The 18,150-nt window shown below is 34.5% G+C and overlaps 1 protein-coding gene across 1 annotated transcript; it reads right to left on the reverse strand.

Annotated features, from left to right (window-relative positions):
* Window positions 1-2,594: 2,594 nt before the first annotated feature.
* LOC137811557 (mannosyl-oligosaccharide glucosidase GCS1-like) lies at window positions 2,595-14,396 on the reverse strand. The gene is made up of 22 exons (XM_068613343.1): window positions 13,810-14,396; window positions 13,627-13,700; window positions 13,005-13,256; window positions 12,489-12,663; window positions 12,209-12,295; window positions 12,009-12,077; window positions 11,741-11,837; window positions 11,267-11,349; window positions 10,722-10,829; window positions 8,716-8,837; window positions 8,418-8,525; window positions 8,254-8,327; window positions 7,542-7,667; window positions 7,375-7,442; window positions 4,873-5,022; window positions 4,729-4,779; window positions 3,919-3,975; window positions 3,655-3,801; window positions 3,467-3,558; window positions 3,250-3,359; window positions 3,110-3,173; window positions 2,595-3,021 (listed from the first exon to the last, which is right to left on the reverse strand). The coding sequence occupies exons 1-22, from the start codon at window positions 14,098-14,100 to the stop codon at window positions 2,877-2,879; spliced, it is 2,550 nt and encodes an 849-aa protein (XP_068469444.1). The 5' UTR covers window positions 14,101-14,396; the 3' UTR covers window positions 2,595-2,876.
* Between the last annotated feature and the right edge of the window lie 3,754 nt (window positions 14,397-18,150).

An 18,150-nucleotide genomic window follows, 5' to 3' on the forward strand; every position in this document is an offset into this window, starting at 1 on the left:
TTATGATGGGAGAGTTGAACTTTTATCTTGGATTGCAAATTAAACAACTCAAGGATGCAATTTTTATCTCCCAAAATAAGTACTGAGTAAACTTTTTAAGAAATCTAGCATGAATTCCTCCAAAGAAGTTGTTACACCAATTTACACCAATGACAACAAATTGTACTAAGTGAACTGTTTAAGAAATTTAGCCAAACCATAGTATAGGTTAATAAACCTAACCCTAAGAGAGTGATTTGCACACCATGTTAGGGTATTTACCCTAGCTTGCACCACAAGCTACACAAAACAACATGACTAGGGTATTTTTTCTCTCACCTAGGGTGGGTTTTGGTGGCTTGGGTTACAAGCTACCTTCTAAAGCACTCATATACATGATTTTCAGCTTTGAATGTAGTGTTGAATTGTTGCCAAAATTGGTGCTCAAGTTATACTTGTTCTGAGCTCCTTCTAGGTTGTCTCTTCTTCTTGAAGGTAACCTAGAATCTTATCAGAGTTTGCCTAACCTCTCTTCAACCTTAAAAAGTTGTCAAACATCTTTTTAATCTCATAGAATCACTTCCTTCAACGTCCAATCAAATCACGCTTTCGCCAAGTCAATCCAAGCATTTCTTCTCACGATTGCAAGCATTGGAGCTACGGAGAGTAGCATCAAGCGGTATCTAGAGGCACTTCTGTTCCAGCTCACATTCCATCTCAAGCTCCAACTAAGTCTTGTTTAATTCTAATATGTTTTTTGTTCTTTGAATTTTCGTGTTCTTGAACTGTCCAACATTCCATTTTTGTACTTGTTGTGTTCATGTGTGTTTCAATTTTTTTAGTTTTTGTTCAATTTTAATCGGTAAAAACATCTTAAAATAATTTGATTTTCAGTATATAATCTAGTTCAGTAATGTTATATGTCATGTGAATCTAGAATGAAATGCCCAACTGAAGTATCCAAACAGTTTGAGAAAATGCCTCAATAAAATTTTTGTTGTGCTTTGTGTGCTTTTTTATTTTTGTTCTTGAATTCATTAGCTTATTATTAGATCACTTATAAGCTTTATAGAATTAGTTTTAACAATTGTCTTCTTTTAATTTCCTTGGTATCCTTAGGTTTCCTTTTCCTACCTGGAATTTCCGAGTCATATTAGCACTGGGCTGTAAAAATTGTATTGAATAATTGACCTGGTAAAATTGTTTGTAATTTTTTATTTGAGCCTTTCAAGCTGTATATAAAATCGTGTTAGAAAGACGCATCGCGAATCAAAATAGAAAAAATATCATAAATCACAAAAAGTCAGGATATCAAGTGTTGAAATTTTTTAAATATACTCCGTTGTTTGTTCTCGATAAAAACTTTATTGTGCTTATTCTAGTGTTTTTTTATCAAATTTTATTACGAATGTCTCATATAACATACTAGTTGTGATAAAAAAAATTCAACGTCAGATTCAAAAAGATAAAATTTACATAAATTCAGGAAGCTTCGTTGCCATAACCAATCTAGTTTTTTCTTTGGTTTTTAATCCATTATAGTTTCATTCTTAAGCTTCCTTTTTATATGCTAACTTTGTTTTTGTGCTTAATTTCTTGATTATCAATTTTATTGAATCTCTTCCGAATTTGTCACTATTATTACGAAGTAGACTTTAAGTCCCCCCTCACGCCGAGACTGCCAACTCGTGCGTGGGACTATATATTTTGGGTGGTCCGATAGCGAGTGGCACGATAGGCCCAACACAAACACTCGCTAGGATAGGCTCGAAATGGCTCTGATACCATATTACGAAGTGAACTTTAAGCCTAACTCAACCCCATAAAACCGGCTCATAGGGTTGAGGTTTGCACCCACTTATATACAATGAAAGGCTCTAATCTCTAGTCGATGTGGGATCTCCAACAACTATTCTTAAAACTATTTGAGTTTAGCTTCTTCAAATTGTGCATTGCACTCTTCGAAGTGATCATACTTTTGGAAGAATTTGGCTTAAGGAAGGAACAAAGTCATACTTTTGGAATCAAGAAAACGATTCAAACTATATAATGACGTACCTGATTCATAGAATCTATGCCTATTTATATGATTGTCATGGACCCTTTATTATTGAACCGAATTAGAGGGTTGTTCATACTTAAAAGTGTATTACCTAGTGCTTGATCATTAATTAATCTCATTAATCCAGTTTCGACATAATGATTTTAGTGGTATCGATCAACTTGGACCGGGTGCCGGATCATAGTCTCGATCATATGAACCCTATCGGTACACCACAAAAAGTGATATTTTTTATATTGAGTACATCAAACTACAAGAACGCATATGAAACTACAGGAAGAAAGAGAAGCAAAAACCTATCCTCTTGTCTTCTAATTTTTTTTAACCCGCCAGTGCAAAACTTATTTATAAGACCTGGAATAAGAAGATCGCAAGTCCTAATTATGGAAAAAAAAAACTGAACTTTTAACTCGTACACTGTACAAAAACGCATCAAAACTTCATAATCATGAGTCTTGTATACTTTTTTCATTATTTTAATCTACCAATACAGTTTTTCAGCAAATTAATTAGTACTTTTTTCTGTATGCATGATTTGTAAATTTATACCAACTCAAAACCAAACACACCTGCTTTTACAGTGATTTATTTGAGGATATAAAAGATTCAGTATAAATTAGTCTACAAAACAAATATTCAGAACTATCCATCATATTCGCATTGTATTTTGGGAAGCTTCAAATATAAGATTCTACAAAATTTATCTCTCTCTCTATATATATAAACTACAACGTTGCAAGTCACTTACTGCCTTGGTGGCACTCCTCCTGGACGAAAGATGAGAAGGAAGCAAGGAATGTAAGTGGTCATATAGTCTCTCACCAAGCTGTCTATCCTAAATATTGCCATATGCTTCCGCCATGATTAATACTACAAGCGATGTCCAGCCAGTAAATGGATGTGCCCCTTTTCCCTTACCCTGAATCTGATCGTACTGTTCCCACAAAAATCCACTTTGTTGATAATTGCGCACTATATTTCTGCAGTATGGAGGACATACACTATTCAAAAAGTTCACCAATAACTTTAAACGGGATTTCAAAGGTACCGAATAAAATCAAACAATACCTTATTAAATTACTTCTCAATTCTGCGTAGGCAGCTTTAGCTTTCGCTTGATATGGCCCATTCACTACAAGATTCAAACTAAAGATAAGTTCCACAAAGGTATAAAGATAGTGGAATATTTGCAGAAGTTTTGTTTATACCTTGGGAGTAATGGTGGAGCGCTGAAAGGATTCTGTAATTCATGTTTATCCAGACTGGACCTCTCCAGTATGGAGGATCATGCTCTGTGTTGTGCTTCATGTACAATGAACTGTGCAACAAGAAATATTATTTTAGGTCCACTATAATCAACATATATACTGAATAATTTCACTCACATTAACCCTTAAAAAATGCATTAGAGAATGGTTGTAAGACCTTGTTTTGGCAAGAGAACGTAGTCCATACTCGGTCCATAAGAGGCTGCGATTCAAAATGAGTTCAAGCTGCTTTTCCAGAATCCACGAATCCTGAATGAAAACAGTAATATAAAATATGCTTATGTTTAAATTCTAAGTTCTTAACATGAAAAGTCGTGAAATTGGGAATTAATGCACATGACTTACAGATGGAATGATCCTCCCCATGAATGGGAAGAAACTAACATAACCAATATGAGGAACCAATCTCAATATAGGTATCTCCTTAACATCCCGAACAAGTTGGCGAGTAGCATAGTTTCCTGCCTCCACTTCTTTCCATCTAAGTTGCACCTATATTAAGTGTGTAAAGAAACTCTCATTCTCAATCGTGAATAGGGAACCCATGTATTGCTAATTTAGCAAAAGTTAGCGCAATAATTCTAAACATAAAATAATTGTATACTCTACCTTCTCCGTATGATTTCCAAAATCAAAATACGCATCATATGCACCATCAAAATGCATCTGTATAGACATCAAGAACAAATTAGGCAAACAGTGGCCACAAATTGAATTGACTCTCTAGAGTCACCAAGCAAACAACTATCAAAAATAAATTTGCATAGCTTGCTTTCAATTTAAAAAGAAATGGAAATAGTTTATTTTCTGTGTTAAACTGCATACATTATCCATAATAAAAACACAGAATCTTCTTTGAACCATTTAGTTTATTTTCTATTTTAAACTGCATACGTAATCCATAATAAAAACACAGAATCTTCTTTGGACCATAATACATATGAATCATTGTTAGAAATTTCAATTGCCTAGAGAAAACTTCCAAAAATGATTCCATATTAATGCAGTGTGTCCATAATCAGTGGTTATTATTACATATATAAAAAGTCCCCATTCCTCATAATTCCATAATAATGAGCTAGGAGAAGGCCTGGATGAGAACCCTCCACACCGATAAGATTCATTTCTACAAAAAATTAGGCACAAAAAACAAAGGAATCCGAGTGTGAAAGTCTTCTAAATAAGGAAACAATCAAGTTTTCTTTCCCATAAAATGGTAATTTTCTTTCCATGTTTCAAATCCATCTTATTCTATTACTGTATGTGCTATGTAGGCTTTCTTTTGTCTTAATTCCTGCCCTTTATTTCGTTCTACTATCTATCTACACTCTTTTGCTACTGTTTCAGTTCAGCATCACCAAGCAGGAATGCACCACCACCATGAAATATGAAGGGAGACAAGGAACAAAGATACAATACCTGGTTAAGCAACTCAAAATTCGATAGCAACTTCGCAGTATAACCATAATCCTGCATTGTTTCATTCAATACATCAATTAATAAGGGATTAATCAGCTACCCACAATTACTACAACACTACAGAATTTATTTTTTAAATTATACCATGTCAGGTTTGCTTTCCATATCTAACAACTCTTGAATGGAATGCATACAATCTGCTGCAAGTAACATCCAGCATCTAAGATCCAAGTGGTACTCATCTTCACTTGGGTGTGAAGCTCGTGGATAATCATCCAATCCAGAGGACAGTGCCTGAAAATTCTCCCATAATGTTTGTTAGGAGTAGGTGTCGTGTCATCATTAAGGATAAGGATAAGGAAAGTTTTGTTGTAGTTGACCAATACAAATACTGATAACTGTGTTAAGTGATTCTTAGATGCAATAGTTCAAGGAACAACTAACTACAAGTGAGAATTTCAGGTTTCAACCTCATCCTAAACCCTAAACCCTACCCATGAAATGTAAGAGTACATTCAATACTATTGGTCCTTTGTCTCAAGGTGTTTGGACTCTTGATTTAGGAGCAACTAATCACATGACTCCTTTTCCTAAGCTCTGCAATGGTATGTCAAAATGACCAAAGAACAAATCACTACAATTGCAAATGGTGACAGCGTGCCTTTATGAGATCTCAGAATATAACTATAGAATCATCTATTGTATTAAAAGATGTTTTCTATGTCCCACAACTGACCAATAGTCTTATATATATACAAAAAGTTTACAAAGATTTGAATTGTTCAGTAACTTTTTTATCTCCTTATTGTGTATTTCATGACCTTGTCGTGAGGAAGACGATCTTAGTTGCTAAGAAGCAGAGTGAGTTGTATCTAATGGAATCCAAGGGCCAAAACAAAACAAATGCCACAAGCCAATAGACAGCATCGGAAACATCGACAAACTCCCAAATATGACTTCATTATAAAAGACTAGACATCCCTCCTTCAACATTATAAAATCCTTGTTCCCTCATTTGTTCACTATAGATTCTGTTGAGTCTTTCAAATGTGATATTTGGTCAACTGTCAAAGTATTAATGTGCATCTTATCCCATATTTAGTAATGAGAATAATTCCCCATTTGACCTGATTCACTCTGATGTTTGGGGACCTATTTTAGAATTTATTTCTAGAGCAAAATGGTTTGTTGCTTTTATTGATGATTGTGCTCATGTCACATGGACATACATTATGAAAAGTAAATCTAAGGTCTTTCAAATTTTTCTTAATTTTCTATCTAATCCAAAATCTATTTGGAAAAAACATCAAATGAATTAGGTCTAATAATGGTACTAAATATGTGAACAAGAATTCTGCAAATTTTTGTCTCATAATGGTATCGTTCATGAACTAACATTTGTTAACATTCCACAACAAAATGGAGTTGCAGAAAGAGAAGATCGCCATCTTCTAGAAGTAGCTAGAGCCCTCCTTTTCTAGATCTTTGTCCCCAAAACCTCTTTGGGAGAAGTTGAGTTAATTGCCACATACCTCATTAAAAAGTTACCCACTCGAATCTTAAATAACGTTAGTCCTATTTAGTCTTTTTTGTCTTTTTTCCCTCTACTCCCCTAGTGTCAAGTCTACCTAGTTAAGTATTAGGATGTTCTATTTTTGTTCACTCTCATAATCCTAATTGTAGTAAATTAGATCCTAGAGCTCTTAAATGTGTATTTATTGGTTATCCTCCTAGTAAAAAATGGTACAAATGTTATCATTTGAAGAGTTGTCAGGTCTATATCACCATGGACATCACCTTTCATGAAACAGAATCCTTAGGTTTGGGAGATTTGTGAAAGCAATGGTTTCCTTAGGATATAAGTAAAGTCAAAGAGATCATACTTTATAAATAAAAGCACTTTGTTACAAGTAAACTTACACGATTGTTAGCCTATGTGAATGACATAACTATTGCAAAAGATGATGGAAAACAATTGGCTTTAAAGGAAAAATTGGTGGCCCAATTTGAAATGAAAGAACTGGGAAGACCTAGGTATATACTTGGAATAGAGGTTGTTTGTCAAAAATGGAGATTTTCATCTCCCAAAAAAAATATGTAGTTGATCTCCTTAATGAAACAAGTAAGTTGGGATGTAAAACCTTAAGAGTTTCTATTAAACAAAATCACAAAATTGGAAGTGAAGAGAGTTCTTCTTCTATAGAAAAAACCCAATATCAGATATTGCTAGGAAAACTTATTTATTACACACGAGACCAGCCATTGCTTAAGTAGTTAATGTGATCAGTCAGTTTATGAATGATCCAAGAGAAAGACACAAGCAAGCACTTGACAACATTATTTAGTATTTCAGAAAAAAAAAAGGTGGTCCGATTGTATTCTTTAGGTACCTAAGAAATGGACCGTCAATAGCCTAAAGTGGCAAGAACTCTAGAGCAGCTATGTTTGCAGCACTGTGCTTAAGTAGGTTTTTGGCCTATAGTAATACTATTTATCACATTTGTGGTTGTCTAAACAACATCCCCTCTTAAAACCATGCCAGTGGTTTGGGCAAGTTAATCTACTAAGCTACATATCTAGTTCAATTACAATTGAAGATAAGTGCTGAAATTTAAAACTAAATATACCAAGGATGCATATAAGAACCTTGGGATTTATTTCACGCATTGTCCTATTGTCTCGTCCATGCCAATAGTAGCTGCTCATTTGTTTCCCTGTATTAAAAAGTGATGATGATGATAATAATGAAAAGGTAAAAAAAATCAACCTATTTTCAGTACTCGAGCATACAGCACATGTATTGTAGCTTATACCTGATTGAGTTGTGTTAAACCAATGGAACCATGCTTCCAAGCGAACAAAGGCACGTTCCAGGAATAGAGAGATTTCACTTCCATCCCTTGCAGTAAATTTGTTATTCTTCAATCCATTAATTATATCTACAAAAACATATTTTTAACCTAGTTCAAAATTACCACATGAACGTTTCTCATGCTTCTAATCAAAAGTGATATTAAGTGTACAAGCTGTTAGAAGATTCTAAAGATCTCTTTGTAATCAATACTTTAGGGTTAGAATGCCCTACATATAGAGGCTCATGTATTGTTTCAAATCAATCAATTGAATAAAATCTTCTCACATTCAAATTAATCTTTTTCAAGTGATATAATATATACTTCATATAAAATGTCAAATTATCTGCATAAATTTATTACCCAGAAACATCTCAAGTATCATCAAATCCAGATCCGTTATACATAATGTGAAATTTAAATTAGGAATGTAAAAAAAGAGCTAGACAGATATGTTCAAACAGAAGGGCAAAAAATAACCAAGCATAAAGTCGTTAACAATCATCCCTCAATGAAAGGGACTGTCACATGCAACTTAAACTCAAGCTATGGCTTGCTTGAACTTAATAATGGCAACCGATTTATAGCTTTTCTTTTCGAAATAAGGTTTCTCATAACTAGAAAAGCAGTATAATATATCAAGGGTTAATAGAAAAGGAATGTTAGCATATACCATTTAATGCTAAAAACAGAGTTGGAGGGTTTCCATTTGTTGGATGCTGAGGAACAAATTCCACAGGGACCCGACTACAAGTACAGAAGAATGTATGTCAATAGGACTGCTCAAAACTTTATACATACAGCAATTATTTGAACAAATGTTTAATCCTACTACACCTCAATGATTCAGCCCCCAGAATTTGTTCACGTGGTATCCATCCATCTATATTCATCAAATCTAACCAATTTCCAATGATATCCAATGAGATATGAATATCCCAACGCCTGGTTAATGCCAACAAGTGAAAATAACGTATTAGATCACAAGTAATTTATTGTTAATTAATACAGGTAAGTCTTGTAAGTCTTGTACAATCAAGTACACAGCATCATCAGCACTTAAGAAGAATTTCAAACAAGAAAATAATAAAAATGAGGGTGACTGTCAAAAAGAATTTTAGTTAAAAAACCTAACCAGATTATAAGTTCATGAAACCCTTCATCCCATAAAAATCCTCTTGGAAAGAAAGATCGACTTGGTACAGCTGTGTAAAGCTCAGTAGGCCAATATGATATATAATTGACATCTTCTCTAAGCTGCAAAGGAAGACAACCCATTAGATATCTATCCAAGTTCTAAGTTCCTGACTGCTAGCTTAAAACTACGACATAAAAGTGTAAAAGGAAAAGCAAAAGTAACTGATGACAATTAATTAAAGAGTACTAAAGTTACAATGTTAGGGTGAGAAATTTAAGATGAAATGAGGCAAACAGAAAATTAATACAAACCTATTAACTGACACTGGATTTATTTGCCAACATAAAATCATAGACAAATTACTCACAACATACCAAGAACTTTATAATGAACCAGAGAATGGCAACCTACCAAGAAGAAATTATACAAAAGCATGGTTCTCACCAGGCAATGATTGTGCTTAAGAATTTTCCTTCACTGGTAAAATGGCTTTAGTGGCTTACACTTATTTTATTTCTTTGGGTTTATTTTTAGATTTGGAGATTGTTCTTGATTTCAGATTTGTAAGGATTTTGGCAGGGAATTTGATAGCGACTTGGTTATTATGGGGTGCATGACTCCCAGAACGAGTAGTATGAGATGCTCGGTGGATTATTTAAATGTTTGATTCTTCCCCCTTAATAGCTAGTTTTGAGGGCAGGTTCCCTAAACATTTGGATGATTATGAATTGGTATCAAAGCTGGTTGTGGATGTCTCATAAAGCCTACCTACATCCGGTTCTGACCAACAAGGATGTTGAATGAAGTGTCACTGAGTAAAGTGTTCTAGAGTGAAAACTGAAAGAACGTTGGCTTTAAGGGTCAATGCTATATATGGACTTGGTTACTAAGAAAATCTTAAGTCCAACATCAAGCAGTATGTTGTAACGTTCAGTGGAGTATATGTACTTGGTTCTCCCCCCTTTAATAGCTAGTTTGAGAGGGTGGATTCTCCAAGCACTTGGGTGCTTATCTATTAGGATCACCCATTATATTTTTTCCTTCTATTTTTTATGAAGCAAACAACTTTCCTTCTTATCCCAGTCAACTACATCCGAAGGAGCTTTCAGATTGAAATTTCTTATTGGTTTAAGTTTTCTAGTTCTAAATTCATTGATAATGACAAGGATTTAGACTTCAAGTTCAAACTCCTACTCTTGAAATAATATTTCCATTTCTTTACCCAATCTCCATTTGTTCAAACAAATATGTTTTATTACTTTTTGAAGTCTAAGATCCCCTCTAAGTTAACCTCTTTCATTTGGAAAAAAGTAACAATAAAATTGGAGTAAATCCTTAAATTTAGGTTTCGCGCCCACTTAAGTTTTTCTTCGTATAATAAATCTGTTGAGGTTTTTTCCATTTTTTATGCTCCCTAAATTCATTCCTAACATTTAATCTTTCATAGTATAGGTGAATCGTGAATTTTTACAAAGAACATGGAACATTTAATCCAATTTGAGCATTCTAAGGGATTAGATAAGAAGGACAAGGCCACTTGGCATAGCACAATGTACGCTGTTAATAGGTGCTTATGGTAGAGACATATGCCAGAAATTTCAAGGACAATTTTTTTATGCTACCTTTACATAAAATAGTTTTCACTCTTTTTAGCAACCTAACAGTGTTTAGATAATATCTGCTTCCAAGTAAATTCTTTGATGATCAGCGGCATGATTTTCTAGCTAATTAGTTTGTCTAGGTTTTCAATAAGCATTACTTAATTTATGGACGCAAATGAAGAATTTAATTTAGCAAGAATCATTTTTGTTGGTTAGCAAATCCTCAGCTCTTCTACTTCTTTTTCTCTTTATCTATAAAATTTCCTCTTAACTGACAAAAAATAAAACACATGAAACACAACTTCCACAATTATGATAATCACATGTCAACTTAACACTATTGAGGGACGGCATACATTTCGATACGAAGTTAAGGACTAATAGAAAGTTAAAGTAACTTACATTCGGGATTCTTGAAAGAGCAATTTTTGACTGGCCATAGAAGTAGCCGATGCCACCTAATAAGTTTCCAATGGCTGCCTTACCAACGGATATGGATTCAGAATCTACCTGGAAATCCACTTTAAGGTTAAAGAATTTATTTCTATCGAGGATAAGTTTCCAAACCAATTTACTCAATCAAATGAAATTTGGGAGACTCAGAGCACATCAAAAGACAAATCTTGAAGAATAAGGGTCGTTTGGCTAAACAAACTCAATTAAGGGCTTATTAAATAAGTACTTACAAGCAATTATGTAGATGAAATAGATTTAAACTGTTTTCTTATATATTGTAAGGTTTCTTTCATAATATTCTGGAGAGCATATTAAAATAAGCTAAAAATAGCTAATCAAGATAAGTTATTTTCACAAGCTTCCCAAAAAAACTTACACAAGTTCTTATTTCGTAAGATAAGTCAAAATAAGTTGTAAATAAGTTTTTTCAAAATGGGCAATAAAAAATTGAATTTGAGAGAATAACAAAATAATAAAAAGAAAACTAGTACCTTCTCGGCCAAATTGAAAGTTTTCTCAAACTTCTTGTCAAATTCCTGTTCTTTATATTTCAGTTTATTGGAAAGTGACATACCTGACATTGAGCAGAATAACAAAGAAATTACACACTACCATGTATCATCCTAATGTCAATTAGAATAAAATATTCTACAAATTTTGTAAAGAGTAGCCTAGTCCACTTTAAATTACATAACATTTAACCAGAAAACAGCCTACAAGACAAACCAAAAGCCTTTTAAAGTAAAGTAGATATGTCTTCAAAATTTCAGCCATTACATTAACTGATATAATTAGCCACATTATTCTATAAACAACCCCAACAATGTCCAACATAAGAAGCAGGTTTCCAAAGCAATGACCAACTCCTACAACAATGTTAAGAACTGGATTTTTCTCCTTTTTCATGAATGCACACAAATATACATGTCAGAGTTTGCACACTGTAAAGAAGTGTGTAGTAAAACCTGTAAGCATAGTGACACGCTCTTCTTCTCGAAAACTTTCTAAATCAGTACCAGTGATTAGTGCAATATCTGTTGTGAAAGGAAATCCACCAATAATCTGAAGCACAAACATAAAATAAAGTACAAACAAAGTGAAACTATAGCGAAAGATGTTTCCAATAGTAGTTAGAAATATGTCAATGTGGGGGTGAGACAGAGAAAGAGAGACTCGTAAATTAAACCTTAAAAATGTTAAACACGTAGTAGAAAGTGTGCATGGTCTATTTACCTGAAAAACTAACACATTAGGAGCATCATCTATTGAGTCAGATAGCTGCAGTTTTGCATGTTTCCGTATCTACTAAAACATGTACATGAGCAAAGATATCAAGGGAAAAACGAAAAAAAATAAATAAATCCATAAACACATTCTTGCATTACATGAAAAGTATATAATCAAATAAATTGCATTGAAATAACATAACCTACTTGTGATGCAAGATTTTCCTCAACAAGATCAGACAAATTGTGAAAGTGAGGTGTGCGAAATCCTGAATAGTGCAGTTCCAAATCATCCTGAAAATTATAAAGCATTTGAAAACAAATAACAGGTTAAATTTTTAACCTGTTTGAAAGAAGCAAAAACAGGAATTTGTGTGCTTCTTTAAGGAAGCGTAAGTAAATCACAAGCAGTCAACCACAAATATCCAATGGTAATACAAGTTACAGACTCTTGAAACTCAATCATTACACTAATTCCTATCATTACCATTGATTTTAAATGTAGCTGCCAATCTCCAATATCTTCCCGAGTGCCACTTGCAAGCAAAGAATCCTCATGAATGTTCAAGTTTTCTCTACTTACATCAAGAGCATTATCAGCTTCATCAGCCAAATAGAAGAAGAGCTGAGCACCTCTCCCAAATTCCTCATTCCACATAGATCTGAGGTTGGACCAAAAGAAAAAAAGCACTCAATAGATAAAAGTCACTAAATAAAACAATATAAGAGATGCAGAGACTAAAACAGGGAATACAAAACTTCAGCAATAAAATTAAGAACCAAGTTACTACTTATTAGGTTATTGGGTCATGTGTTATAGTTAATTCATGAAATAAGTCAAACTAAAAGTTACAAGTAACTTAAAATTATCAAGGGTAGCACAAGTGCATCTCTAACCTCAACAGACCAGATACCGTCTACTATGCAATAAGAAAAACTACAAACAAAATTGTTCTGCAGCAGCACACATGAAAAGCGATTTGAAGTTGAAAACATCACTCACTTGTCAATTTCCACATTAATTCGAACTGCCCAATCCCCTCCATAACCACTGCCTTCGACTTTTGATTTTAAGAACCTGGTAGTAAAGGTCATGCCATGGTCAACCAGTACTTGATTTCCAAAATCACGTCCATTGTGCTTTGTCCAACCATAAGTACTTAGTTCATCCTCATGTCTGCAAACATGCCGCAAGTGATATCTGCCATCCTTCACACCAACCCACATTAATCCAGCCATCAAAGATTTGGGAGTCCTGAAATAGAAACACCACCACCAACAACACAAAAAAGTGAGAATGCTTGCTTTCTAAATCAAATGGTGCGGACACTGACATCCTGAACGCAATCTAAGCCAAAAACTGGCACAACATTTTCTGTGTAACGGACAATTTCCAGGCATATCATTCGAATTATATACAACTCGAAATATATTCAGACTGCACATATTTAACACTACACGCCTTAACTACCAAAATAGTCTCTCAGCGCAAATAAAACAAAGAAAAGAGTCCGCATAAACACGGTGATTTCACCGTTCAATAAAATAAAAGCACCTCAAGCCCATACTTGTTCCAAAATAAATAAATACACATGAATTGTGTTTCAACGACGTTAAATTCATACCTGGCACGAATCCCAAAATACGTATGAGGCCGATAAGTTCCCCAATACAAACTCTCCTTGTGCTCGCCTTGAAACTGCCACAAAACCAAGTCATTCTATTGTCATCGTGAACGCCAAAATCATTAAAATTCTAAAATTTGGGGGCGAAAAACAACAACAACAAAGGAGAAGTGGATAGTTGACCTGAGGAAGGTCCATTATCTTTGGCGCGGGAAATGGCGTAACCGCGCGAGGCAGCTTCGGTTCCGTTGCGGAATTCATTAGGTGGCGGATCATAAAGAAGATGGTGAAGAATCCCACGAAGCATATACCGAGCACCAGTTTGAGATTGGCAGTATTGAATATCGGAATGGTGCTTCCATATTTGCTTCGCTCTCTGTGGCGATTCAACAGAGGTCTCCTTTCCCGACGAGAATCGGCGTCAGAGAGGGAATTCGCTCTGTTACGAACGGTGGTTCTTCCACTTCCGGTCATTTTAGGCGGATCAGAGATTCATGCTACTGCATGCTTGGGGTTTTGGAGTTCAAATGGAGGGAATGTTAGCGTAGCAGATGTTTCGGTATGACTAGGTGATTTCGCCAGTATATCGTAGCAGTGGAGTTCAGAAGGAAGAGGACGAGTGACTTCGCCGCTAATGGACATGGCCGTGGAGTTTTTGATTGGGGCTTTTACTTCCTGCACCCCATCTGTTCGAACCTGCTTTCCATTTCATCAAGATGTGAAACTTCAAAATTGTCCTTGCGTGTTTAAGTAGGAGCTTCCATGGTAGTGTGTTGGGCTTTCGTTGCTTCCAGTGATGGTGTTTAGAAGGTTGGGTTAGTGATTTCAGGTAAGATAAAGTGATATTTAGTAATTTGAGGTGTAATGGAGAAATTGGGCTTTCTAAAATTTGGAGTCCAGACAGAGAATTCTAGAATAGACAATCCATAACATCTTTGGCGTAGTTAGATTGCATTTTAGAATTTTGTTTTCAGAATTGAGTGGGCGGTTCCAGATCAGGTAATCTAGAACTTTGTTTGCATTTTGACATTGTATTTCAAAATGGGCTTTCCAGAATTGTTTAATATGCATATCAAAAGGTGATTTTTAGAATAGAATAGGAAGCACAAACAAGACTTGTGGAATAAATGGTTTGTAACTTAATACTACCTTTGAATAGACAAAAATGCATTTCGAAATAGACTTTTTGGAACAGTTACTTTGGCTTCTGGAAGTGTAATTTGATAACTTTTTTTGTAGGAATTTGTTGGTCGGATGACCTTCATGAAGTGGGTAAAAAAGGTTGTCTATGATCTTGGATTTGTTAATGTTATATTAAGGCTGAATACATGGAATGATCGACGAGAAAGGAAAATATACATATTATTAGGTTGTGAGAGAAGAGATAAATAGATGATATAAAAAAGATTTAGAGGTTACTAAAAGTGGAACTAGGAAATGTGATTGTCCTTTTAAATTACGAGGGAAATCGATAAAAGGTAGTGAAGGATGGATTGTCAAATTACTTTATGGCTCTCATAATCTAGAATTGGAAAATACGTTGGTAGGTTATCTATATGTTGGTAGGTTAATAGCTAATGAGAAGTGTATGCTTGTTGACATGACAAAGAGTTTAGTGAAGCCTATAAATATTTTGCTAACAATGAAAGAACACAATGAGAGGAATGTGACAACCATAAAGCTAGTTTATAATGTCATGATTGTATATTAAATATTAGAGCTAGGTTAGATAACGAAAGTGTAACAGTTGATGATATTACTTGAGCGAGACATGTATGTTCGTTAGTGTAGGTTTGATGAGGGGACGAATGTGGTGCAAAATATATTTTGGACACATCCTTATTCGGTGAAACTACTAAATGCCTTTAACATTGTATTGATGAAGGATAGTAACTATAAAACTAACAAGTACAAATGCCCTTACTTGAGGTTGTTGGTATTACCTCAACGAGGTTGACCTTCTCTGTTGCATTTGTGTTACACACATCTAAGCATGAAAATAACTTTGTATGGTCCCTTAGAAGACTTAAAGGGTTATTTTTTAGAGTTGATGCATACCCTAGAATCGTGGTGAGTGATAGAGATATTTCTCTCGTGAATGCAATAAATGTTGTGATTCCCAAAGATTTTAATCTTTTATGTCGCTCTCACATTGATAAAAATGTGAAAGCAAAGTGTAAATTGTGATGAGAATCAAAAAGATGTTGTTAATAGGAAGAATGGACAAGGGCCCAATCATTTAAAGTTCTTCTTATTAGTCTTTTCAAAAGATGAGGCCCAAGCCCAAAGCCCAAGCCCAAGAAGGCCAAAGCCCAAAAAGCCCAAGTCCATCCCATAAGGAGCAAGGCCAAGCATTAAATAAAAGAGCATCATTTGAATTACTCTTGTATAGTTGTAGGAGGTGTGGATATTAAATAAAGGAGTGTGAATATGTAAAATAAAGTCACATTGTCCATGTGACTTAGGAGAGTAGGTGTAGGTGTAGTTTTTAGGAGGTGTCATAGTAGAAAAAGGTCACACCTCCCATGTGACTTGTTTTTTGTGGGAATTTCAAATGAGTTTCATTTGAATTTTCCCACCTATTTTTCAGCACCCTCACACTATAAATAGAGGTGTGGGCTCTTGTAAAATTTAGATTTGAGAATTGATATAGCAAAACTCTCCCAAATTGGTGATAGAGTGTGTGAGAACTTGTCTTCTCCTCTTCCTTGTCTCATCTTGAGTGCCTTGGTTCTCTCAAGTGGCGGCATTGCTCACTTATCTTGAAGCCTTCACACTTCAAGTGGCGTGACCATCAACCAAGCTCTTCATTCTCATAAGTTCCTCTCTTCTTCATCTTTTTCATTTCATCTCCATGTTCATATGAAGCTAAAACATGTCTTAGGTTCCTTTTCTAGCATTTTCATTTGGTATTTTAGCTTATTTCTTAATATGCTTCGGTTCATCTTCTCCTTGGCTTGTTCCATTTGATTCTTCTTCATTTCTTATTGATTTGTTCAGTTCAATTCAGTTTTGAAGCATTCTTTTCGGTTCATTTACATTTGTGCACCTTTTAATCGGTTCAATTGACAAGAAATGGGTCTTCCATGTGAGTTTGGTGTTTGGTGCAAGTTTTGGTGAGTTCTTGATGTTGAAGATGGATGAAGCTTCTTCTCTACCTAGCTTTAGTGTGTTTGATGTAGAAAACAACTAGTTTGCTTTGAAGTTTGTAATGGGTTTAGATGATCTTGTATTTAGGCTTGTGTATGTGTAAGGTTGCCTTTTGCTACATGACCTATCCTAGATGCCTAACCAAGCCTAGATCAAGCACTTGAAGTGGTTAAAAGTTTTTCCAAAAGCTTTCTAGAGTTTTCTCCAAAAATCAGGATATTGCACAAAAATAAATTTGTTTCTCTGTAAAAGAATAGGTTTATTTTTTGTTTGCTGAAAGGTTTTTCGAAAGTTAGTTAGGGCACCAAAGGTACAATTCAGTCAGTTATTTCTGTTAGCTGAGTTGACAGTTTTCCTAAAAATAAATCTGTTTAGTTTAAACTGAATCTGTTGTTTTCATAACAGTTTTTCAACTATCTTTTGAAAAGTAGTTAGAAACTGTTTTCTATATAAAGAAAAGCTTCTCTCACATGAAAGGATGCTGAGCAATCACGGTTTTGACAGAGATTAAACACTTTCTATGTGAGAAGAAGGATTGAAAAGAGTTTTTGAAAGGTTTTCCAAAGGGATTTTCAAGTGTGCTTGTTTTAGGAAAACTTTGATCTTGGTGAAGGTGCTGGTGCAGTTCTGCAGCAAATTGAACTACTGGTTTTGAGTTCTTGCATCTTCTTTTCAGGTGTTATCTTTCCTTTATTCTGGTTTGCAAAGGTGTAAGTGTTAGTCACTCCTTGATAGGGTTTCTTGGAGTGCAAGGTGTGCTGAAATAGGGTTTTTCAGCATTGGTTGTATTGTTCTTGTAGTGTTCAAGAACTGTTGTGTTTGTAAGTGATTGATACTGTTTTTTAGTGGATTCCACCTTGGAGTAAGGTGAAACTGGATGTAGCTCTTTATGAGTGAACCAGTATAAAAGCTTGCCTGTACTTTTCTTCTCATTCCTGCACTCGTTTATAGTTTTTGCTTAATTCTGTCAAGAACGAAATCTGTTCATTTGAAATCAAATCTGTTAATTCTGGGTTTAATAAAAACTGTTCTTCCTGATTTGTTAAAGTTCTCTAATCACTAACACAGTATTTGTATATGAGGTTTTCATGGATTTAAGGACAAATAGTCTTATTCATTAAATCCTGACAAAGATTCATTTCCTTTGAAACCTTGTGTTGAATGAACTTGATTGTTTTCTTGGCATAATCTGTATTCTTCAAACTGGTAAAATTTAACCAATTTGATTCTGTTATACCTCTCTGTTGATTGCAATTTTAATCTGAACAAGTTCAAATTGCGTTAGACTATTCTGAAGAATCAATCTGTTTCGTTTAAAAACAATCTGTTCTTTTTCCTCTGATATACTGAAAACTGTTTGCATTTGCAAAAAAA

The sequence above is a fragment of the Phaseolus vulgaris genome, chromosome 2 (genome assembly GCF_000499845.2).
Source record: "Phaseolus vulgaris cultivar G19833 chromosome 2, P. vulgaris v2.0, whole genome shotgun sequence".
Taxonomy (NCBI): Eukaryota; Viridiplantae; Streptophyta; class Magnoliopsida; order Fabales; family Fabaceae; genus Phaseolus; species Phaseolus vulgaris.

Excerpts from the sequence above, each read along its gene's own strand:
- LOC137811557 (XM_068613343.1), bottom strand. The coding sequence starts at position 14,100 with ATGACCGGAAGTGGAAGAACCACCGTTCGTAACAGAGCGAATTCCCTC. Across the intron at positions 13,257-13,626 it reads TATTTTGGGATTCGTGCCAG|GACTCCCAAATCTTTGATGG; the intron begins GTATGAATTTAA and ends TTTCTATTTCAG. Across the intron at positions 11,350-11,740 it reads GCGTGTCACTATGCTTACAG|GTATGTCACTTTCCAATAAA; the intron begins GTTTTACTACAC and ends GCTCAATGTCAG.